This window comes from Sorghum bicolor, chromosome 2, assembly GCF_000003195.3.
Source record: "Sorghum bicolor cultivar BTx623 chromosome 2, Sorghum_bicolor_NCBIv3, whole genome shotgun sequence".
NCBI classification, from domain to species: domain Eukaryota; kingdom Viridiplantae; phylum Streptophyta; class Magnoliopsida; order Poales; family Poaceae; genus Sorghum; species Sorghum bicolor.
In genome coordinates, this window is record NC_012871.2 from 52,546,544 (window position 1) to 52,572,345 (window position 25,802).

At 43.1% G+C, this 25,802-nt stretch overlaps 1 protein-coding gene across 1 annotated transcript; it reads right to left on the minus strand.

Moving 5' to 3' along the window:
• Positions 4,411–8,382, minus strand: LOC8071910 (glutathione S-transferase T3). Its single transcript, XM_002462144.2, has 3 exons — positions 8,160–8,382; positions 5,825–6,624; positions 4,411–5,747 (listed from the first exon to the last, which is right to left on the minus strand). The coding sequence occupies exons 2-3, from the start codon at positions 6,305–6,307 to the stop codon at positions 4,620–4,622; spliced, it is 1,611 nt and encodes a 536-aa protein (XP_002462189.1). The 5' UTR covers positions 6,308–6,624; positions 8,160–8,382; the 3' UTR covers positions 4,411–4,619.

The window sequence follows — 25,802 nt, forward strand, 5'->3', positions numbered from 1 at the left end:
TTTTTTTAAATCATCAATATTACCTCAAACTAGCATGCAAATTGTACTCTATATATATACATCTCATGTACACAACTTGGAACGTCTGGAGAGGGCGGAACAAAAGAACATTCCAAGGAGGAGTTGGAACTCATGAAGCGGGCATGTGGACACCCAGATCCTCCTTAATGAAGCACCCGTAGTTACCATTTGTGTATGCGATCAAGCTTTTTCATGTAATAAGCAGAACTCCTACTGATTTTTTTTATAATAAAAAAGATCTATGTGATTGCATTCCTAAGATATTGGGACGACTATCTCTCACTAGTGTTTACTGCTATTCATCCAAGTGAAACTTTTCGCCCATTCATAATTTTGCTGTTTGTCACAATATATCCATCACAACTACACCCTGTGTTGTCCAATCTTATATTAACAAGTGCAGGTCAATTACGCCTCTTTATATACACCATGCTCACCATTTGATTCTACCATCGTGTATACACATATGCCCATCTGCACAGGTCTTCCTTTATTACAACTTCCAAAATCTTTGTGGAGACTGGAGTGGTTTTGTGTGATCACCGACGTGTCTCACTATTATTTTTTGGGCTGGGAGGCATCAGGAAGAGGCACTTCACCAAAACAGAAAGTGGGCTGGGAGACTAGTAGTTTGCCTATGCTGAATTGCTCCAATCTTCTGGGTTACTGGGTTCCAAAAATTTGTGATCCAAACAGTCCTTCATTGGCTATGTTGCGACCTAATGCACCACTTAGCTCTGCCCTTATTAACATGTTTGGTTCAAGGTATGTTTTGTGCTCGTTTTCATGGAACTGGAAACTACAATTTGGAGATGCACGAGTCATTGGTGCTCCTGCATGCATTTCCCATGGCAGCTCTTGTTTATCAACTCAAGTTCAACACGAGTTCCACTGGAAATTAGTTTCTTAAGCTTGTAATCACTGTTGGATGCTCAGTAAGCTTGTCGATGAAAATGACTCGCTGCTTGACACACTTACTCTAGAAGATACACCATTTTGTCCTGGAGATGCCCGCTGTCTTCGGCTGTGTTTCTTAGATTTTTTCTATGTATTTACCTATCCATTTCACCTTGCAGTGACATCACAGCCCTGGCAAAAGCCAAGGTCTACTACACATATGTTGGGCTGGATGAGATGACCATTCATCTGGTATGCTAGTAAATGCCACATTCATCTCGGTCAAGTCTTTTGGTTGAAAGCTGAAACAACTGGTTTGAGCTAGCTGACCTTGTTTAACTTAATTATTATATATGGTGATTTGGTTAGAGGAACTATTCTGGGAAGAGGTGGGAATTTGAAAATCACTATCTCGCTGCTATTCTCTCTAAGCAGTTTGGAAAATATATAGGTTGGGGATGTTATGGTTGATTTTGTGCTTCTTTGGAGGAATCGACTTTTTTGTGTGTGTTGCGCACACATTCATGTCTGTAGTGTTTGATTGACTTTCTTTTTTTCGGTAATAAGAGCCAATTCTGATAGTAATTAAATTTATAGTCTACTAGCTCCAAATTTCATTTGCTATTTTGAAAACAATGCCTTATTAAAATGATGTAAATTATGTTCCCAAGTACTATGGCTCATGAAAAGAATGCATTTCTTAGTAAGATGCTTTATTTATATGATGTAAATCAGTTTTGCTTAAAATCCCAAGACATCTAAAAGTAGAATATTCACTGCAGGTTGTGTTGAAGTGGAAGAACGTTGCTGATGCAAGGCTGGTAGTGTAAAATGGGCTAAATCTTTGTATATATAGCAGTAATGATGTACTGAAACATCAGTGGTGTGTGTAGTATGATCTATTAAAGGCCTGTTTAGTTCCCCCAACCATGCCAAAACCAAATATTGTGCACTATTTGCCAAAACCAAATATTCAGATATGAAAATAGTACGGATATTTTCTGACCGTATTCGAGACCGAATTCGTTTAGAGGGGTTCATATCTGTCTGTATCCGAGTCTGAATATTCAACATCTGATACCATATCTATATCTGAATACTTAAATCATATATTTATGATGTCGACATTCAATCATATCTTATCCGACATAGTTGACATTATCCGTATTCGAATCCAAATTCGACCAAAATTATGAAAACATATATGATATCAGTGACATCCGTCCATATCCGATCAGTTTTCATCCCTAGGAGAGAGCAATGGCGCGCGACACTTGCCACTGCCACGGCCACAAATGCACACATGGAATGGAATCAGTGGATCTGTTTCCATTTATTAAGGTCTCAGAATTTTTTTTTGGTCTTTAGGCATAGCATAGGAAAGGATTATGTACAGCATTTATGAATGCAAATTTCACTAAAGTATCTCAGCAACTTCGATTAAAGTTTCAATTGCGGTGCTCAAATATCTGAGATCTTGTTTCCACTTTTTACTGTATTATTGTCAGCATGTTGGAATGTGTATTTGATACTATTTGATTAAAACTCAAGCAGAAAAGAAGATTTGGAAACATATTTTGAACGAATGCTATCAAAGCACAACAAACTAAACTCACTAAAGTTCGGTTCAACAGCTCACCCACTGTCGTCATTCAGCAAGGGCATGAGGCAGAGTTCACCACCAGCTCGACATGCCATCCGATTTTATACTCCTAGAAGGCTAGAAGTTTTGAGAACCTAGTTACTAGCTTGTCCTAGCTTAGCTCGAATAGTACATTAAACCAAAAATACCTCCATCCTTTCCTACCATTTGTCTAATAACCACATCGCTCCCTTAGCCTATGAACATTTTTTTTATTAAAAGAACTCCGATCCTTGTTGGTTGTGGACAAGGTGGAAACAAGGGTTTTTGGTATTCCTAACTTTCTCAACGAGACAAGCAGGGTACATATGGTGTTCAGTTTTCTCCTCCCGCTCCCCCTACTTACATATTGTGCACTCTGGCTGATTGTTATTGCAAATGAATAGCCAAGCTTCTCGTGGTGTGACCGGTTAGAGCAATGAGCTCTGGGACTCTCCTGTTCAACCCGGTTCGTTCCAAGCCAGGCATCTTCTTATTTCAAAGACATAGGGAGTCTTCTCCTATGATTTTTTTTTTTACTGCAAATGAATACGCGAACTGGATTATAGATGGGAGTTTCCAGACCAAAAATGAAGGGAAGCCTATGAATTATCAACCTACAACTAAAAACGAAGCTCTTCACATCAAACACATCTGCACAAATTCCAGAATGAACTTCATCTGCATGCCTTGGGTGAAGCTCAGGCTGATTCGGAATGTTCATTATCCAGAATTCTAGATGGCCCAAATACCCCATGTATCCTCTGACAGAGAGGCCTTTTTAGGCGGCATGCCACATGAAAACATTAACCACTTCAAAGGGATCGTTGCATGTTGTAAAGTGGGAGATGGATCAACTGTTTTTCTCCGGTCTCCGGAATGGTGTATGGACTGACAATCATGTCACTGATCAATTGCCAACATTGTCCTTTCCAACGAATGAAAGCATCTCACTGCCAGAAACACATGCAAGATGACTCAGTTCACAGAAATATTTACATTCCCTTAACAGAACAAGCTTCCCAACAGTCACAAGTGATTTTTATCTATGCCTCTGTACATTTTTTTTCACCTCTGTCTATATATTTATTATACCACAGCAGGGGTTTCCTGTGCCCTTGCCTCATTTCTAGCACTAATGTTCTTCAAGGGCAAAATGCAGATCAGTAGTTTTGTATAAATTGTCAAATATAGGTAGATGATGGAGCATTTTCCATATGGCATGCAACAAGACCATCGTCAGTTTCCTCTGTTGAACAAGTACTTTATGCATAAAAACATCCCTACCACTATATCCAATCCCAATTCATTCCCATCCTATTTCCTTTTTCCTCTATGTTTCTCTTCCCTCCGCTCCTTGATCAAGCTCTCTTATGTCTTTTACTTTTGGCTCCACTGTCACCAATCTTGGTATTCAACTTTCACTACAGATGTAGTAAGCCGTATAACGTTTCAATCAACAGTTTGAAGATTCTGTTGTATTCTAAAGGGCCATAAATTTTGGCATGAGATGCATCGCTAATGACTGTGTGGTTGATTGATCGGTGGAGATGCTTTCTGTTCATGAGTCAGGAAACAAGAATTAACTTGCTACTTTCAGATTAAACAGGATGAACACCTGTATATGAAGCACCATACCTCCTCTTGCCACTTATTATTATGTATAGAACTAGTGTTTTAGAACATATGACAAGTATCTTTAAACCCATGTTTTCCTTTTCCACTCTCGTGTTTCGCATAGATTTATTTGTTCTCAACTCCATTTAGCAAACAGCTAGACATATGAAGACATTACCAGAAGCAATTCGATCCATTTGTCTGAAAGTGAACACATACTGTTATAGCTGTCAAAGCTGTTTATCGCACAGATAGGTTCAAAGGAAGGAAACCGACTATGTTCTCCCAGTACCTTTCAGTAATTTAAATTCAGAAACTAACTGTAGCACACTGTTAACCAAGAAGATACGTTCCAAGGATTGCACCTCGGTAAAAGTTATCAACGAAACTGACAAGCATAAGCACCAATAGTACATTTCGAGGATTCACTATATACAAAAGGAGGTGCCCTACTAAAAGAAACTTACTTACCATCTTTACCAAATAGCATCACACCCATGCACTTCACTGCCTTTTGATGCTCTTCCTTCTGAAAATCGTTGAACCTCTTAGTGTCAGCCATCAATAGCTCAGTGTACTTCTCATAGAGTGTTGTTTCCTTCTTTTCCTTTGCTTCCTGGTGCTTTAGTCTTGCCATCTCAAGCTTCTCTTTTGAGAGTTGGATTTGTACCTCCGACATCTTCTCACGATCCTTCTGAAGCATTCGCTGTAGATCCACTGCATGTTTAATGTCTTCCTGCACCTCCGAGGAAGGATATGATATGTTCCCTTTACGTTTCAACTTGGCCTTTTCCATCTTGGAACTTTGTGGGTGTGTTTCTTTTTCTGGAGCACATCTCACTGTCATTGCATGTTCTAGAACTTTACAATCTTGCGGATGTCTTCCCTTTTCAGGAATGTCTTCCCTAACTGAATTTCCATGGTGAAATTCATTGAAACTCGAAGTGCGAGCCATCAATTGCTCCTTCTCATGCTGAAACTCATAGAGCCTCGAAGTGTCTCCCACTAAATTATTCTTCTCAAGCACATTTTGAGGATCCACTGAGCTTTGAATGCCTTGTTGCAACTCTAATGAAGGAGATGACATCTTTCTTTTGCCTTCCCATTTCTTCTTTGCAGACATGCTATCTTTTTCATCTATTTCTTTTTCTGATACATCATTGGCATCTTCAGAGGATGACGTAGAGTCTCCAGACTCAGATAATTTGGTACCCTTGGAATATAATGAAGAGATGTAGTTTTTCCACTTGGGTTGGTCCCAGACAACTTTCCAAAGATGGCTCAACGTGAAATGATGTTTTGCTTCCTCAAGGTACATTGCCCTTGCTTCCTCGTCATACTTTACCCATGTTTTGTCCATCATTTGCATTTTATCAGATTGCACACTCGAATATTTCTTCTCAGCTTGGCACCAGCAGTCATAGAAGTGGGCCATCTTCTTGGTAATCTTGTGCCAGTGGGGCTTCAATTGCTTTCGTGACCTTCTCCGATCTTTTGGAGTGCTGCTATTGTACAGCTTTGCGACATCTCCCCAGAACACGTCATTCCTCCTCGAACTATTCAGCTTGAAACTATTCAACCAAGCATTAATCTGCAGTTCCAACACAAACATGTAAGAGAAAAGAAATGCAGAGCCCTAACATCATGAGCTGAGTAAAAAAACCTTACCAGTCTTGAGTCCTCCAATTCTGTCCAATTCAATCGCAATCGCTTAGAAGTCCTATCAGGTTGAGTGTTCTCTTCATTGTCTACACTAACAGTGTCTTGTAAATCTGAACCAGTTACAGAGTGCGGGGTGCCTGAGTATGACACAGGCGTAAATGGCACTGCTCCAGCAATTGGAGATTGAAGTGGCAGTGCAGGCAGTGGCATAGTTCCAGCTGATGCAGGCAGTGGCATTGACATAGTCCCAGCAGGTTGAGGTGGTAGTTGTGGCAGTGAGAATGGAGCATATTGTGGTTGAACAACAACATACTGGACATTTTGTGGATATAGGTGTTGCTGTGGAAATTGCTGGTGGACATACGATGGATGCGAAAATGAGATTTGCTGTGGAAACTGCGAATGCAAATTTACCGGATTGGGCTTTCCTGGTGGTTCACTTGGACAACTCTTACCATTTGAGAACCCAATGGGAGGACGAGGATCCATTGGAACCAAATAGAAATGACACTTTGGGAGGAACTTGGTGTGATCAAATGGTAGGGCAATCCAGGATAAATAAGGAAGATAAGATTATTTGCATCTTAGATTCTATGGATCTTTCTATAACAAGATATAGATGAAATGTTACAAATTGCATTTTCAAGGGAGGGTTTTCACTTCCATATTTCCTGTTTGGCTGTTTGTGACATTGAACCCCACAATAAGACTGTCAACAATTCCATGATTGATGTTCCGCTAAACCAAAGGAGCTCAGAGCTAACAGTAGAATGGCTAGTAACTGTGTGTTGGTAGATGTTACACTCCTGAGAAAATAAATTGTCAAACAAGGATGTTGAATTTTGTAACAACATTGTATTGGTTAGTAGGAGATAGCAAAGAAGTTGTATCACAATAACTTGAAAAAGCTCCTTTGAGATATAAAAACTAGATAGAAAATTACGACTCGTCTTTTGGATTAGTATTCCTAGAGCTGTTTGAAGTTAGGCAACATGCTAAATTAAGCATGTTTTCTTCAACCACCACTGACCTCAAAATCTCCCAGCAAAATGGAGCAACACAGAGTAGTAAAATAAATTATCTCAGATCTAGGAAATGGAAAATTAACAAGATAAGAATGGACCTAATCACATTTTTTTTTCATATTTGTGAAAGATTTAGCAAATCATTTAATTTGAGTAGCAAGTATGCAACAGGTGCTGGTATACCTTTCTGGGACAAAGCCAACTAACATGCTATTATTAAGGACTGACAAGTGGTAAAAGAAGGTAGACAATCATAGAGAACTTCTGAAGCTTCATTATATCTTTGCAAGTGCCTTTCTAAGATCAGAAGAACTGATTTGAAGCTGGTGCTGCAGAACTAATGGTTTTGAATAACAGTAGCCCAATTAGAGCAGTCTCTTTTAGCCATGTTGTAAATAAAATCAATATCAGGTTCTTGCAGAACATTTCTGAAGCATTTTAATCTAATCATTGATATAGTCAAATATATGGGGTTAACAACAAAAAACAAGATCTAGGTCAACTACTTTGAAGAACATAACGAGTAAAGAAAAGGTAACTGGTTCCTCATGTCATAACACTATACATGTAACATGCAACTGGACATGCAAATAATCATCTCATAAACTAGATTTTTCAAATCTAAATGTGGCAACATCAGATCAGATATAAAAAAACCGATGAGAAGCATCATCTGTTCTAATTAGTTGGAGAAAGCCAGCAGTAAAGCTTCAGATCTACAAATGATTGGCAGTGTGACCATATCTGCATCATTGGATCAATTCAGTTGAACATTGTCCAATATATCTATGAATGGCTAGTCTGCTTTTACCCTTCATGTCAACACGGCATTAAGGATAGTGCAAGTCCAACAGCATGGTAAATGCTACTCCCTCCATCTCCATTTCAAACTGTGAGTAGTTCTGGCTTTTCTACGTATCTAGACATAATGTATATCTAGGTGCGTAAAAAAACCAGAAGGACTTATTAGAACAGAGGGAGAGGGAGAGCCATTTTCACTAAAGTGCGAGATAAGGACAGTCTCCAAGCATCGGAACAGGAGGGACGAAACTTTCCTAGTGACGCCTACAAGATCGTTTATTTAAGTTAATGGGTCGATGTATAGTAACACTGCAATTCCTACTGTACAAATTCATCCAAGCGCTTGCAATCCCCGAATACAATTCCTCCCCAATTCCTCCTACCCGGAGATCCCGGACGCCTAATGGTATTAGGATACCAATCAACAGAACGGTTCTGTTTATTCCAACTTCTAAAAGTAAATCGAATCAAGTAAAGCGGTATGCGCAGGCTGATCCAACAGCCAAGAACCGTACCGTAGCGGGGATGTTGCGAGGGGGAATGCTGCGACCGGAGAAGCAGGGCACCGTGCCAGCAGCGGCGGCCTGCGCTGCGTCGCCAGATTGTGAGAGGCCTGCGCGAGCGGCGTGGTCAAGGCGGTTGGGCCGGCGGAAGGTCGGTCCAGCGCTGGCGGAGGGCGGCGGCGAGGGTTGGGGGCCTGGCCGCCTGGGGGTTTTTGGCTGTTTGGGGGCGAGAAGGGAATGGCGGAATGAGGTCTCGTTTACTTTCAAAAATTTTTGCAAAATATAAATAATATCACTTTCGTTTGTATTTAATAAATATTGTCCAATTATAGATTAACTAGGCTCAAAAGATTCGTCTCGTCAATTCCGACCAAACTGTACAATTAGTTTTTATTTTTATCTATATTTAATACTCCATGCGTACGTCTAAAGATTCGATATGACGGAAAATCTGAAAAATTTTGTAAAATTTTTGAGGAACTAAACAAGGCCCGAGTCGGCGCGACACCGTGGCAAGCAGTACGGACTACGGAGTAATAAAGAAACAAAAAAATATATATAACACCTAAAACTATTAATATCCTAAACTAAAAAACCGAATTTTCTACATATGGATTTCCAAAACCGGTTAAATAAGCCCCAAGTGATTTTTGATGAAAACCGATCAAATAAGTCCCAAACGGTTTTAGACGGTGATTCACTACACTACAGTGGCGGTGGTTTATCTTTTTCTTTTTTATTTATTTTTATTAAATATTTAAAAAATCATAGTAAATCAAAGCAAAGCCATAAATGAAAAATCTAATTTTGTTGGACTCCACATGAGTATATCTACACAGTGAATATATAATATAGTATACTTTAGTACAAATTTTTTACTGTAGATTTAGATCTATATAATATAATTCATCGTGGTAACTTCTATTGTCCAATTATGATGATTTTTTTATGGTGCACTAATTATTGTATGCTTGAACTGTAGTAAAACTTTTATACTCATTGGATCATAGATAACTTAGTTATAGATTTATTTAGGTTTATGCTTGTTAAATCTATGCTTTATATATAACTAAGTTATACATGATCAAATAAGTATGAAATCTTTTTACTATAATTTAAGCATACAACAATAAATTCATCATAAAAAATTTCACCACAATTGAACAATATCAGCTGCAACTATAAATTATTCTAATTAATTACAGAAGCATAGATTAAAAACTACAGTAAAAACTTTTACTAAAGCATATCATATTATGTATTCACTGTGTAGATCTACGCATGTAGAGTCCAACAAAATTAGATTTTCTATTTTATGATTTTATGTGATTTGTTATTATTTTCAAATATTTAGCGAAAATAAATAAATAAAAAATATACAAAATCATCATCACTATAGCAAAAACCACCCCAAATACATTTGAGGGTTTTTTCTGGTTTTGGAAAGTTGAGAGGTAAAAGATCTAGTTTTATAGTTTAGGGGTAAAGTAGTTCAACCTTAAAATAGTTTAGAGGTTATATAGAGTTTTTTCATTAAAGAAAGAAACAGAAAAAACACAAGAAATCGTTTATTCCTGATATAAACCATTTTGGGCAACCGTTTAAGCAGCAAGCCAACTCTACTATTTTTCCTTTCATTTTTCTAAATTAACATAATCTCATTGATTATGGTCTCTTACTTAAGTTATTATTTCAGATCCAACTTCATAACAAGTTTAACAAGCTGTTCGCAAAAATAAAAAAAGTTTAACAAGTTGAGCCTAACGAATCGGCTAGAGTAATCACTTGAAATCTTATTTTTTATTTCAAAGAAAAATAAGCTTAATCGGAGCATTTTTTTCGCTCAACAAACTTTTTTGTCTGGGCCTGCCAATATGTTTTATGCGGCCCACATATTCTTCTACACCTGGATTTGTGCCGTAATTCTTCAAGTTTTGAAAAACTGCCATTACTATTCACCTATTTGGCCATTACAACTCAAAGTAAACTAGAGTCCTATCATTCTCTACGTTAACAAAGACACTAGGCCCACTTGCAGTGCAATGTATATTCATATAGACAAAATTGCCCCTTTATCTTTGTCTCTTTCCACTCAATGACACATGGACCCTACAAGTCACATCATTCTTCCATCTCTAACCAACTCCTTAGGTCCCCTCCTCAGTCCTCTCCAATGGCGACGCTCCTTCACCCAAGACAGCCATGGTCCTACTCCTGCTAATGCTATGGCGAGGCAGCCTCCTTCGATGGCTATCATGGTGAGCCTGCTGTTGCGGCTCGCGTTTGCGAGCCTGGCCGCGCGGGAGCTCCGCCCAAACCTCTCCCGATATCGGAAGCCATGGCCCGTGGCCACTTGCGCCTCGCCGCTGGCGCCTTTGCCCGCCGCTCTACTCGCGCTCGCGAGCCCGGCCCCCAGCCAAGGCCATGCGGGAGCTCCGACCAAGCCTCTCCTCGACGGCGGCAACTGACCCGCAGCCGCTCGCGCGTCGCACCTCACTGTCGCTCCTGCTCGCGAGCCCGGACGCTAGCTGTAGCCGCTCGTGCTCGCAAGCCTGACCTCCTGCCATGGCTACGAGGGAGCTCCATGTTGGAGCTAGAACAGCGAGCGGTGGGCACGACGACGGCGAAGTCGTCGACGCGGTGATCGCGGCGAGAACGTGAACTGGCTAGAACGTAAAAACTCGCGAGAAGACAGAGATTGTCGCTGCCAAAACGTGCAGCTTGCCTGGTCCTTTATTCATGTATTTATAGTGCCTAAATATAGACCTGGATCAACACGATCCGACTCCGCGTCACCCGAACAGGTGCGTTACACCGTTGCTCAGCGGGAACGCCATGTACGCCGTGCGCGGCGTGACGCGGACAGACCGGACTCTAGAGCCTGACCGAGTTCTTGTACACCTAAGACTCGATCTGCCCTATACAATAGCTAATGCATATTATAAATCAAACTAGGAAACTAAACTTGTGCAACAATTTGGCTAACAAATCACCCCTCAAATCTGTTGCACCTGCACCACTCCGAGAGCAGTCCTCAGCTCCACAAATCTCACGCGCCCCAGCGACTTGGTGAATATGTCAGCGAGCTGCCCGGCAGTCCCAACATGATCAATCTCCACCTTCCCTTCCTCTATGCATTCCCGAATGAAATGATATCTTGTATCAATATGCTTGCTTCATTCGTGATGCACCGGATTCTTGCTTAGCGCGATCGCTGACATATTATCCATGAGTAACTTCACTGGTGCCTCTTTTGTTCCCATCATATCTGCAATTAGCCGGCTCAACCAAACACCCTGACAAGCTGCTGCTGCTGCCGCCACATACTCGGCTTCACAAGATGAGAGCGCCACAATCTTCTGCTTCTGTGATGTCCATGTGACCAAGCTGTTGCCAAAGAAATATGCTACACCTGTGGTGCTCTTCCTGTCTTCGACATCTCCTGCAAAGTCACTATCGCTGAACCCAAGCAAGATTGGTTTTGGTTCTGCTCTCTTCTCATACCTGCAGCCATATCCTGCTGTCCCCTTCAAGTATCTCAGAATATGCTTCACAGCTGCCCAGTGTTCCTTGCCTGGCGCCTCCATGTACCTACTAACCACTCCTACAACATATGCAAGATCTGGCCTAGTATTAACAAGGTACCTGAGGCTGCCAATTATGCTGCGATATGCAGTTGGATCTACTGCATCTCCTTCCTTCTTCTTACTGAGCTTTAGTCTGCACTCCATTGGTGTATCACAGGCATTACAGTTTGACATACCTGCTCCTTCAAGTATCTTGAGTGCATATGCTCCTTGACTTAGCACAATCTGACCTTCTCCTTGCTTTACCTCAATCCCCAGATAATAGTTGAGAAGTCCTAAGTCACTCATACTGAATTTCTTCATCATCTCCTGCTTGAAATTTCTGATGTCTTCAGTATTTGGACCTGAGATGATTAAATCATCCACATATACTCCTACTAGAAGAAAGGAATCTCTGCTGCTCCTTCTGTAGACAGCATTGTCCAGCTTGCTCTTCAGAAATCCAAGAGCAATAAGCTCCTTGTCAAGCTTTGAATTCCATGCTCGAGGTGCTTGCCTAAGGCCATACAATGCCTTCTTTAATCTGAGTACTTTGTCCCCTTTGCCGATGACAAAACCTGGAGGTTGTTGCACAAAGACAGTCTCATTCAGATCACCATTGAGAAAGGCCGACTTCACATCCATGTGATGAACTTCCCAACCACCCTGAGCTGCTAGTGCCAACAAGACTCTTACAGTTTCAATCCTGGCAACCGGAGCAAATACCTCATCAAAGTCTACTCCTTGACGTTGTGCGTACCCCTTTGCTACCAAACGAGCTTTGTGCTTGACAATGTTACCATCTGGGTCCTTCTTCACCTTGAAGACCCATTTCAGACCGATGGCTTTGTGCCCTGGAGGGAGATCACTAACAACCCAAGTTCTGTTATCCTCAATTGCCCTCATCTCCAACTCCATTGCCTTCCTCCAACACTCTTCTGACATAGCTTCCTCTGTTGTCCTTGGTTCTTCAGCAGCAACAAAACAAAAACCACTGTACTCGAACTCTTGTATCTGCTCTGTGGTGTCTAACAGATTAGGAATAGTCCTGTACCGCAATGGGGCATCGGAAGAAAAATCACTGTCATGTGTTGGTGGAGTTGCCCACTCGATCTGCTGAACCGGAGGTGTATGAGGAGGTGAGGCACCCCCTAAGGATGGAATTGTAGTAGCAGGAGAGCCCGGATCCGCTTCTGAAGGAGCTTCTTCATCTATTGTCGGATTAGGAACAGTGTTGTCAAACATTGGCACTGAAAACGTTTCAGTCTGTATCCCCTGGATCGTCCTGCTGTCTTTTCCCTCCCAATTCCATGCCTTCTGTTCATCAAAGAGAACATCCCTACTCACCATCAACTTATCTTTTACTGGATCATACACACGGTACCCTTTTGTTCCTGTCTCATAGCCTAGGAACACGCCTGGAACTGATCTGTCAGATAACTTGCTGATTCCTGGTCCTACACGTTTCACATATGCAATGCAACCAAACGTGCGAAGGTGCTTCACTCCAGGTTTCTTGCCATGCCAGACCTCATATGGTGTCTTTCCCTTTAAGATCTTAGTGGGAGATCGGTTGAGCAAATAAACTGCTGCTCTAACTGCTTCTCCCCAAAACTTGGCTGGAACACCCATGGATTTTAGCAGACACCGCGCCATCTCAACCACCGTTTGATTTCTACGCTCTACTACCCCATTCTGCTGTGGAGTATATGATGCTGTAGTGTTATGCTTGATCCCTTGATCCTGGCAGAATGATGCAAATGCTCCGGAGTTGAACTCGCCACCCCTATCTGACCGGAATGCCCGAAGTTTGCATCCTGACTCCAGTTCCACTGCTGTCTTGAACCTTCTGAAGTACATCAGTGCTTCGTCCTTCGTGGCCATTAACTCTAGCCACATGTACCGGCTATGATCGTCAACAATGAGTAAGAAAAATGACTTCCCTCCTGGTGTTGGAGGCGTTATGTGCCCACAGAGATCGACATGCACCATCTCGAGCACTTTGTCTGCACGGTATGCCGAAACCTTCGGGAAGGGCGCTCGGTGCTGCTTCCCCAACGCGCATCCATCGCAAACTTGCTCAACATGCTGTATCACTAGCATGCCCACTACCATCTCCTTCGCTCCTAGCTCGCACAAGGACCTGAAATTCAAGTGTCCGTACCGAGCGTGCCAGAGCCATGCCTGATCATCCATGCTCGCCAACAGACAGACTAGAGCCTTCAGCTTGATCTTCATCGTGTAAAGTCGATTCCGACATTCTGCCCTGATGAGCACTCCTCGATCTTGGATTCCAGGCTGTGGTCGCTCGAACACCTTCATGACACCATGCTCGATCTCACCCTGCACCCACCTTCTTCCAACTGGCCGAGGCTAATAATATTGCATTTCAAAGATGGGATGTAGTATACCTCGGAGAGCACGCGATGACTTTGATCTCTGCCGGCAATTGTCACAGCTCCAATTCCGCAGATCTCGACCTTTGATCCATCACCGAACCTGACTGCTCCCCTCACTGTCTCATCTAGGCTGGCCAATGCGGCCCTGCACCCTGTCATATGATTCGTTGCTCCAGTGTCCAACACCCACGAGCCAGTCTCATAATCTGACGGGTTCACTTGTTCTTGGTTCAAGAACACCTTCTGAGAGTCAACATCCGTGGATCGCACCAGATTGCAAACCCGTGCCACCAGGAATGCTGGTTGTGCGTCCGCGTCTGTGTTGACGTGATGAGCTGCATCGGCTGTTCCCTCCTTAGTTACCTTCTGCTTGCATTCTCTGGCCCAATGGCCATACTGCTTGCACTTGTTGCATCGCCCTTTGCGTCGAGGAGCGCCCGAGGACGTGCCATCTCTTCCACCAGAGTCTCGAGAATCACGGCCACCACCGCTGTTTCCTCGTCCCCCAGTCTTGTTCTTCTTGAAATTGCCACCAGTTTTTCCACCTGACGACGATGGATCCGACATCATCCGAGCTTTATGCTTTGCCGCCCAATCTTCCTCTCTCATCAAGAGCTGTCCTGCCTTATTTGTCACATCTTCCACTGTGGCTTCAAATCGTTCTTCTGCAGCCCGAAGGTGCCCGACGAGTTCATCCACGGACATGTTTTTCAGATCAAAGAACATCTCTATCGCGACTGCCACTTGATTGTATCGCTGTGGCACGACCCTGAGGAATTTCTTGACGACTCGAGCATCATCCACGCTCTTCTCTCCCAAGCCTCTGAGATCGGTTGCTAGCTTGCCAATTCTCACAGCAAAGTCTTCAATCGTCTCGCCTTGCTTGAAGGAGATTGATTCGAATTCAGCTAGGAGCTTCTGTGCATTCACCTCTTTGACCCTCTCTGCACCCATCCGCATCGACTTGATCGCAGCCCAGGCCTCCTTGGCTGTTTTCTTGTTCAGCAACAGCGAGTGCAGCTCGGCCGGCACGCCACGGATCATGGCGCCCAGAGCGAGCCTGTCGCGACGTCTCTCGATCTTGTCGCTTTCTACTGCGTCCCATAGATACATAGCCTCGAGATTGCATTGCACATGAGCTGACCACTCTTGGTAATTAGATCGGGTTAGCATCGGCCATACCAGGTTCCCTGATAGCTGATTCCACGCCCTCTCCATCAGCTCGTCCTTCTTTTCGTCGCCCATGGCGTTTCGTCGGCGTTCACGACTTCCTCTTCCTCGGATACGATGGATCTACCACCGAAGACGATCTAAGCCCTCTTCTCTTCTTGCTTGATCACGGCCTCCACAGAACCAAGCTTTGATACCACTTGTTGGAGCTAGAACAGCGAGCGGTGGGCACGACGACGGCGAAGTCGTCGACGCGGTGATCGCGGCGAGAACGTGAACTGGCTAGAACGTAAAAACTCGCGAGAAGACAGAGATTGTCGCTGCCAAAACGTGCAGCTTGCCTGGTCCTTTATTCATGTATTTATAGTGCCTAAATACATACCTGGATCAACACGATCCGACTCCGCGTCACCCGAACAGGTGCGTTGCACCGTTGCTCAGCGGGAACGCCATGTACGCCGTGCGCGGCGTGACGCGGACAGACCGGACTCTAGAGCCTGACCGAGTTCTTGTACACCTAAGACTCGATCTGCCCTATACAATAGCTAATGCATATTATAAATCAAACTAGGAAACCAAACTTGTGCAACACTCCAGCCAGGCCTTTCCCCAACGCTGGCAGCCATGGCGTGCGGTTGCTCGTGCCTCGTCGTACGTCGACAATGCCCCTCCTGTTCGCGAGCCTGGTCGCGTGCCACATCCGCGAGCGCTCGCGAACCCGACGTCTTGTGTGCGCTCGCTGTTGTCGACCTGGCACTGCTGGTCTCTCAATTCTATTAGCAGCCATGGCGCTGCTGTGGGTGCTGGGCATTGTGCAGGCGTGCAGCCGTGCACAACTTGTTGCCAGGTGTACGAGCGCGCTGGTGGCCGCGGGCAGCTGCTGCAATCGAGCGTGCAGGTGCCTCAGCTGCTGGGAGCCTGCTGTTCCTGGTCAATGAGGCCGAGGAGGCGGGGCAGAAAGCCAACGTTGGTAGGAGAAGATGAAAGGGATGACGAATGGAGCCCATGCGTAAGTGAGTAGAGTGTGAGAAGTAGCTGAGGGCAATATTGACCATACGAAAATACTTGTATTCTTCGGACGCTGCAGTTGGGCCCAAAGCCGCCAAAGATGTATAGCGTGGCATTTTTCAAAAAAAGGAAGAATTATAATGGCGCTCTTCATAATGGGTGAATAGTAATAATATTTTTCCAAACTTCAAAAATTGCAATGGCGCTGATAAAAAAAACCCTTCGACGGGTGAGGGCAATGTCTAGTCATGCCTCCATACATGGTCGGCCCCACCAGCATCTACATTGGAGGCCTTTTCTGTGGCTCGTGCTGCGAGCGGAGATCGGGCCATCGTGCCTTGTTCGTTTGGCTGATAAGTCATGACAGAAAGTACTATTGGCTGATTTGTTGTGAGAGAAAAACTCATGCACCGCTGAAGGGTGTGGCTATTACTCCTCGTTGACCATGACTAGCTAGTCATCATGGCTGTTCCTCCCCAATCCTCATGAGCTGGCTGCCGAGGCTGAGTTTTTTTATCCGCTAATGCTTGTGTTGCACTGTACCTTTACACTGCTAGTGCCTCCACCAAGCCAATCATCATTTCTCTGCCTTTTGCAATGGTTGCCTCATGCACCTAGCCTAGGCTGCGATGCCTCTAGCCTCAGTGTCGTTGTCTTGGCTTTTGTCGAGAAGACCAATGCAAGATGCAAATGGAGGCACTACTACAATTTTTTTATGGAAACGGGCAAAAGAAACTTTACTGAGGCAAATATCATGGTTAATCGTGGCCTTAAACGAGGCGGTTGTCGTGCCCATCATGGTTAATGAATTAAAAAACAAAAGAAAAACCAGAGCCCACTAGTGAGCCCATTTCTGAGCCCACCAACGAGACTGTTTCTAGTCCTACCGCCAGCCACCTCGGCGTCGCCACCCTTGCGCGCTCCCCATTGCTAGATCTAGAGCTACGCCACCACCCACACCGAGATCCACGCAAAGTCGCTGCCGCTTAGGGTCACACCGCCATAAGCACAAAGAGAAGGATAGTCTGCCGACGAGCTAGTCGGATCCACAAAACCCGTGGCCAGAGGGCATCAGGAAACCTCGTGGTCGCCCTGCCTCACACGCATGAAGAAGGTTAGCCCACCAATGAGCTTGCCGAATCCACCAGATCCACAACCTCCAAGGTAGATCCGTGAGTCCCATGGCCGGAGAGGCGCCATCGTGGAAGAGGAGATGGTGGAGGGCGTGGGGGAGAAGGGACCTCCACAGAGAAATGAGGCCGAGCCTCCACGCCACCGGGCACCGTGCTCATGTGGACGTGCTGTCGGGTAAGAGATCTATGATGTTGGCTTGTCGAGCACGCCCGCGCCACCTTGGAGAGCTTGGCGAAGCCTCAACCAGAGGGGAGGCGCGCCACCAGACCAGAGAGAGGAAAGGAGGGGAGGAGGCATCACCAGATAAGTATGAGGAGGGGAGGGCGGGGACACCAGTGGTAGGGGAGGGCGGCGGGATTAGGAGGGGAGGGGATTGAAAGGGGACGAGGGGATAGGGAGGGGGCGATGCAGAGGGGCGTCGGGCTAGAGGGAGTGAGTGATAGATGGCTGGGAGAAGGAAACCCTAGCTCGATTTATATATGATGGCTGATATTGAACCGAGATGGGCTGCTTGCTAGGCCACTATTTTAGGAGGCAGACCTTATAATGTGCCCGCCTTAGTTAATAGATTTACCAAGGCGGTTGTGTTATAATGCATGCCTCGGTTAATAGGCATTAAAATAAGGCAGTTATATAACATTGTCCACCTCGGTTAATGGATTTTAGGATAACCGCCTCAGTCAAAAAAATGACCACATCAGTTAATCTGAGGCATTAACCGAGGTGGTTCAAAATCATGCTCGCCTCCGATGGGGTTTTGAAAAGGTTAGGGTTAAGTTTTTTTGTAGTAGTAGTGCGGTTTGGTGTAGGGGAAGGGAGCGGACAGGCTCACGAGAACTCTATTGGGCCAAGACGATGGGCGACCTCCTTGTTGAGCGGTGCGCAATGGCCAAGATTTGCCCGCCCAAGCTGTTGGCAAGGGCCAACGGAGGAGATCTCCTCTTTTCTACCAACAACATCAGTGAGCATAATGAAGGAGGAGAGAAAGAGAATGCAGATAGGAACTAGGAGAGCGGATGATGAGGACATGATACCTTCGGTTATGACCATTGACTATAAGGTGAGCTCATTCTTATATTTATATAGTGATTTTTTGTATAATTCACTTGGTTCCACATGTACATATCATTGTTTGATTGTAGATTCAAATATGTCTCAAAGTGCAAGTCCATCAAAATTGAACTTTCGGTACGTCGGCAGCCGGATAGTTCTTTAGTGGAAAGGCCATAACTTATCTATCCGGAGTGAGATCAAGGTCAATGAGCACTTGATGGAAAGCTTATATTTTATAAATTTTAAATGAATCTAGTTTGACCTCAATATCATATCGGCAAGGCCTCCAAATAATTGAGACATGCTGTCATTATTTCTGCCCGGGAGCTACGTCATCATCATGGGCTTGTTTTTCATTCTTGGGACCCTGGCCTAAGTGGGAGCACGCCCCAAGGAGAAGGAGAACCCTCTAAGGGAGCCCTTGGACGTCCTCCTCCATGGCCACCACCTTAGAAGGTCAGCAAGGTTGTCCAAGCCAAGTTAGACCCAATCCATATCAAGTTCAAGTCCATCTCGGATCCAGGACCAGCATGCAGTAAAACGGCCGGACTCCATTTTCGATGATCCACATATGGATGGAAAGATAATTTTATAAGCTAACAAATTGATTTGGTTTGAGGTCCAAATTCTATTGGAGTCAACGGGAATTGTCAAAACAAGTTGATGTCCAGAATCTGTCAAGGCGTTGCGTCGCCGTCTTTTGGGCCGTTGGGCCTTGTAACGTGTTAGGGCACCTTATGGACGTGAAAAAGGGTCTTTGGACATCCCTTAGGCTATATAAACAGTAGCCGCCACCTACATTAGGATTTCACTTTTGCTTAGATTATTATGTTTACGACACTTTCGCCGTTATTGGTTTGTGAGACCCCAACTTTGTGAGATTAATCATTCATCTACAAATTCGGTTGCATTCTTTCTTGTTTTTGCTTGTGTTCTTCGATTCACAGGCAAGGATTAGCCTTCATGGCGAGGTCGATCGTGCACCGCCGGTCGATAACCAGAGGAGTCGTGGTGCTAAGGTTGAAGCCGGATCGGTGTGTCGCTCTTCAAACAAATCGTTGTTTATCTTGAACTTGACGCAAGATCGGAACCCCGTCCCCATTACCAATAGAGAGCACTAACGACACCATTGCGGGTGCCGTAATGACCATGGTGATGGCATGCTTTCCAAGGAGTTCTTTGCATAGACCAAGGGCTAGTGCTTCTTTGCCAGCTGGTGTGCATATGAAGTGATCCTAAGGCCTTGTTTACTTGTATGCCCTGTTTAGTTTCCCATCTAAAATTTTTTCATCCATCCCATCGAATTTTTGGACACATGCATGGAACATTAAATATACATAAAAAATAAACTAATTACACAGTTTGGTTAAAAATCGCGAGACGAATCTTTTAAGCCTAGTTACTCCATGATTAGCCTTAAGTGCACTACAGTACCCACATGTGCTAATGACAGATTAATTATGCTTAATATATTTGTCTTGCAGAACCCCTCCCGACATCCTTCCGACACATCCGATGTGACACTTAAAAAATTTTCATCTCCAATCTAAACAGGGCCTAAAATAAATAAAAATTCAGATTCCTCGTCACATCAAATTTTTAAACGTATGCATGGAGTATTAAATATAAACGAAAATAAAAATTAATTGCACAGTTTATGTGTAATTTGCGACATGAATCTTTTAAGAATAGTTAATCTATAATTATATAATATTTGATAAATACAAACAAAATACTACAATATCCCAATTTTTTTTATTCTTTGTCAGCAACTAAACAAGGCTTAAAGGTATTGTGATGACGAGTTGCACGCGTGCACCTCGAGGAGCCAGAGAAGTGTTGGGTCGTCCGTCTCACAGGAGTGCTCTAGTGCTATGTCAAACTCAGAGGCCTTGTTTAGTTCACCCTAAAACCTAAAACTTTTCAAGATTTTCCGACATCGAATCTTGCAACATATGCATGGAGCATTAAATATAGATAAAAATAAAAACTAATTACACAATTTATCTGTAAATCGTGAGATGAATATTTTAAGTCTAGTTACTTTATGATTAGACAATATTTATCAAATAAAAACAAAAGTGCTACAGTATTGTTTTCTCAAAAAGTTTTGGAACTAAACAAAGCCATAGTAGGAAGGTGAACATAGTGAGGAGGTTTGCCCACAACCTAAATGAGCCAACCAGTATCTATTTCATGCATAAGAGTCTAGTCTGAAGCCTAGGTGGAAAGGTGTACATAGATCCACGGTTAACAATGTGCAAATTATTTCTGGACCCAGTAATGCATTTTCAGAGTTGATAGAGAACCACGTGACCTACTGACCTACCCACACAAGTTACTGCAAGTGCATTAACTCTTAACATAAATGTTTGGATCAATCTGTGCCTCTCTCCACTCCGTACTAACGACAAATGCATACTCCCTCCATGTCCATAAAAAAATTATTTTAGATAAAGTTTAGATTAAATATTGGAAATATAAATCATAAATAACTTTTAAGTTGTTAAATTTAGAAATTTAAAAAACATATAAATAGATTTGTCTTGAAAAATATTTTCATAAAAGTATACATATATTACTTTTTGATAAATATTTTTATAAAAAATAAAAAGTCAAACTTAGATTTTGAAGACCGTGTCGTTGTCCTAAACGACTTCCTTTATAGGTAAGAGAGAGTACAAATGTTCTTTCAACAAGATATATATTTATGTCACTTGAGACCCGATTGTCTTCTTGTGTACAGTTAGCTTCCACTATAATTTACACCCTAATAGCATAGTAGAGTTTACAATTTTTTCTCAATATAATACCCTTTATTCTTGCAGCAGCGGGATATCGTTTTAATTATTTTTCCTAGCTAGCAGGGATCGTTCATATAACACAAATGTATAATCGCTATTTCAAGCGTATATATAGGAGCGGGATTGTTATGGTAGTATAGGTCTTTACAATCTCCCAATGTAACACAATTATATATATGTATCTGTTAGAATGATATCTAGACACCTACGCGGTCACCTACGCGATCCACACGTTCCGGCACGTCAGGGTGCACTCGCAGATAAACAAGATATCTATACACCATGTCTACATATTATCTACCATCTACCCAAAGATCTATTAGGTAAATGCTATACGAGCAATTACATAAATTCAATAAGATCAAACCAACTATCCTAGACATATAATCAAAGTAGACAATGACTATTGCAATTAAGAACATATGAATCTATTAAGAATAAAGTCTCCCTAATATACAATTGAATACTATAAAGTAAGAACTAGATCTATTACCGAACTCTTACGCTCCAGACCGACGCCAGGGGCTCCAGATCTCGATGAAGAACTAGATCTTCTCTACTTCTAATCTAACTAACTAGAACTATGAACTAGAAGGCTTTTGATGAACTTGAAGGCTCTTGATACTTGATGGCTTGAGGCCTTGATGAATAGTGGATTGGTTCTTGATTGATTACTCCAGGGGGGGTCTACCCTTGTATTTATAATCCGGTGGGATGCGCGTGCACCGTAGGATCAAACCGACTTAACCAAGGGCCGAGATGCATCAGGAGAGGCGGTGGAGGAAGCTTCCAAAAGAGGGGGGGGGGTCAAAACCCTAGAGGGGGCGCCGGCGGCGCTAGGGTAGGGCTGGCCGGCCCCACCTGGTAGCCGCCAGGCCCCCATTGCTTCGGGTGTCTTCTCGATCCTTCCTGAGTCTTCCCATGATGTTTTCCGTGGCAGATAAGTTTCGTGTTTATTTTGCACCAGAATCTCTCTTTTCAGCTTTTCTGAAATTCACCCTGGAAATTACAGAATATACAAAACTCATGGAAATTGTCAGTTTAAACCCTAGACTAGTGTGTTTTCATGTTCTCCTTTGGGTTTAAAGTTCTAATAAAAGTTGACATTTTCGACCGTCAACATCAATCACTCCCAATCACAATCACAATCACAAAGAGAATCCTTGGCACAAGATGACACACAATTTTTACCGAGGTTCACTTGCTTCCCGGCAAGCTAGTTCTCGTTGTGGCGATACACCCACTTGATGGATCATGAGCTAATTGGCAATCCAAAGCCAAACTCTCGGCGGGTGCCGCACATCCACTCACAAGATGGGGATCCTCCAAGCCATGAGCAATCCACTAGAGTAGCCAATTGCGATCTTCTGCGGAGAAGGCTCAAGAACCCCTCATAAATCACTTGGTGAGGCTAGAAACAATCTCCAATCATGAGCTCAACACCTCCGCTGGTCCATGCCGTCTAGGGTGTCGGGAAACTCCCAAGAGTAACAAGAAATCCGCAGCAAACTCAAGAATCAAGTGCCACTAGATGCAACTCTCAATGCAATGCACTTGAATTTCACTCAACCTCACTAGGATTAACAATCGAGATGAGTGGAGGGAGTATTCTCTAGCTCAAAGTATGTCTCAAGTATGCCAAAATGCAAGAGTGAACCTCCCAAGGCTGGCTACCTCCTACATATAAGCCTCTTAACAAATAGAGTTATTGGCTCTATCACTGGGCAAAACTCGGGGTCACCGGACGCTCAGCAGGGAGCCACCAGACGCTCGAATCCTGCGTCCGGTGCTCTAAAGTTAGCCACGTGTCTACCTTTGTATCTCGCGCGTTGATTTCTAACGGCTACTTTCAAACCACCGGGCGCAGTCAAGTGAGCACCGGACGCGTCCGGTACTCACCGGACCCGTACCTAGAGAGGGTTGCAAACTCGCTGGAACACCGGACGCTGACCACCGGACATCCTCCGGTGCGTCTGATGCTTTTGTCAAAAACCCTCGTAGAAGTCTGTCTTCACTATACACATGAACTAAAGACACCCTACGTCCGGTGTTTAGAGTCCGGTGCTCTCTGCTCACTCGTGACGAACACTGACAATACACCAAACGCTAAGGCCAACGTGTGGTGCCTCTGCGACCTGTTCGGTGAGTGTTTCTACACTCCCATGACTTCGTAAAAAATTTCATCGGCACGTGACTTTCCAAAGAATTCCATCGTCCGGTGCAAATTGTTTCTGGACCCAATAATGCATTTTCAGAGTTGACATTGAACCACGTGACCTACCCACACAAGTTACTGCAAGTGCATTAACTCCGATCCTAACATAAATGTTTGGGTCGATCTGTGAGTCTGCCCACTCTCCATCCTAACGACAAATGCATACAATTGTTCTTTCAACAAGAAATATGTCACTTGAGACCCGATTGTCTTCTTGTGTACAGTTAGCTTCCACTATAATTTACACCCTAATAGCATAGTAGAGTTTACACTTTTTTCTCAATATAATACCCTTTATTTCTTGCAGCAGCGGGATATCGTTTTAATATTTTTTCCTAGCAGGGATCGTTCATATAACACAAATGTATAATCGCTATTTCAAGCGTATATATAGGAGCGGGATTGTTATGGTAGTATAGGTCTTTACAATCTCCCAATGTAACACAATTATACTCTCTCCATACCCATATTTCTTAACGTTTAGAAACATGATTGTGGTAACCAAAGAGTGATTGATTAAGGGTTAGTTGTCTATGTCTTTTCCTAATAAATAAGGTTACAAGTGCTTTCTATATAAGAAAATCAATTAGCTCAGTGGGCTAGTGCTCTAGAAGCTAGAGTATTGGGTCATGGGTTTAATCCTAGTTAGCCACTCATTTTTTTGCTTTTGCATGCGAGCCGCTCTGCGGCTGGGCATGCATGGGCATTGGCATGCGAGCGCAACCGAGGTCTTCTTTAGTTTCCAAAATTTTTTTAATTCCCCGTCACATCGAATCTTATGACACATGCATAAAGCACTAAATATAGATTAAAAAAATAACTAATTACATAGTTTGCTTGTAATTTGCGAGACGAATCTTTTGAGCCTAGTTAATCCATGATTGGACAATAATTATCAAATACAAACGAAAGTGCTACAGTATCCAAAACCAAAAAGTTTCACCAACTGAACAAGGCCTAAATACGAGCAGCTGCGGCTGAGCATGCATGCGAGCGCTGTGCATGGTAACAAGAAGGCAGGGGCAAACAGGTCCAGCAGGAACCCCGCGTGGCCAGAACGTCAAGCTTTGTGAAAATGTTTGAGTTGTCCAGAATGTCAACTAAAACAGGTATAGAGGGAATATATATGTATCTGTTGGAATGATCCAGATTGTTATGGTAGCATAGGTCTTTATATCTCTATGACAACTTGAGATCTAGCCGTGTTCTATATAAACAGTGCATGTTGCTTATCCACAAATACACATTATTTGTTCATAGATGGTACTATATTCTTGAGTAGCCGCCTCCACTCTTTCACCGTCATATTGAGATTGGCTTTTCTAATCGATTTGTGTATGAGTGCTTTCATTTTTGGGACAACGGGTTCGGTTTGCGAGGCATTAGGAAAGGTTGGTCAATTAACTGGAGATATACATGGGCATGAAAACCCCATTTATTTATTTTCTAGGACCAAGTTCATATCAAGAATATGGAATTCCTTCCTTAGAAGATCAAGAACTGGTTTAAGGTGTGATTTTCCATTAACGTAAAATGGAAGAAATAAATGCAGTAATAATCTGTGGGGAACTTAACATGAATTCTTTCTATATCCAATGGAAATTGTATGTCCTATCTATATACCCTTGCAGCCTTGCTTGTCAAAACTGGTCACATATCTGATAAACCTTTGTTTTTGCTTCTGACAAACTTTTACAAAATCAATGCTGAATTTGATTTTGTTTTTGGTTTTTCTTCCATGAGCCTGGCTATTACTTTCCATACGTCATTCTGTATGCCCTGTGTTAAAGGCCTTAATTAGTTCGCGAAAAGAAAATCGTTTTTTGTACTGTAGCACATTTATAACTAGAGATAGCAATTACTGTTTAATCATAGACTAATATAATTACGCTTAAAAGATTTATCTTGCAAAATACATACAAACTGTATAATTAGTTATTTTTTTAATCTATATTTAATACTTTATGCATGTGTCCAAATATTCGATATGATGGACAAAAGGTTTTAAGGGTGGAAACTAAACATGGCCTTATTATCGGTAGTATTTCCTCCTGGCGTTCTGCCATTTTTCAGTCCAGACGTGCCTGCAGCCGTGGACAGAACAACATGTGAACTTGAGTATCAAATTACAGATGTCCAGACCATTTACTGCAGGACTGCTAGCACTGGCTAAGGAGTGCAATCTTGTGTTTTGACTACAATATTTGTCATATTGTTCAGACCATATTTCTATCATCTGTTACCTCAATTAAGAGCAGATTGTCGTCTGCTAGCTAGAAAATGACAAGCATAGGTTATCAATAAGT

Coding starts and splice junctions, on each gene's coding strand:
- LOC8071910 (XM_002462144.2), bottom strand. CDS start 6,307: ATGGATCCTCGTCCTCCCATTGGGTTCTCAAATGGTAAGAGTTGTCCA. Junction 5,748..5,824: donor AATTGGAGGACTCAAGACTG/GTAAGGTTTTTT, acceptor TTGGAACTGCAG/ATTAATGCTTGGTTGAATAG.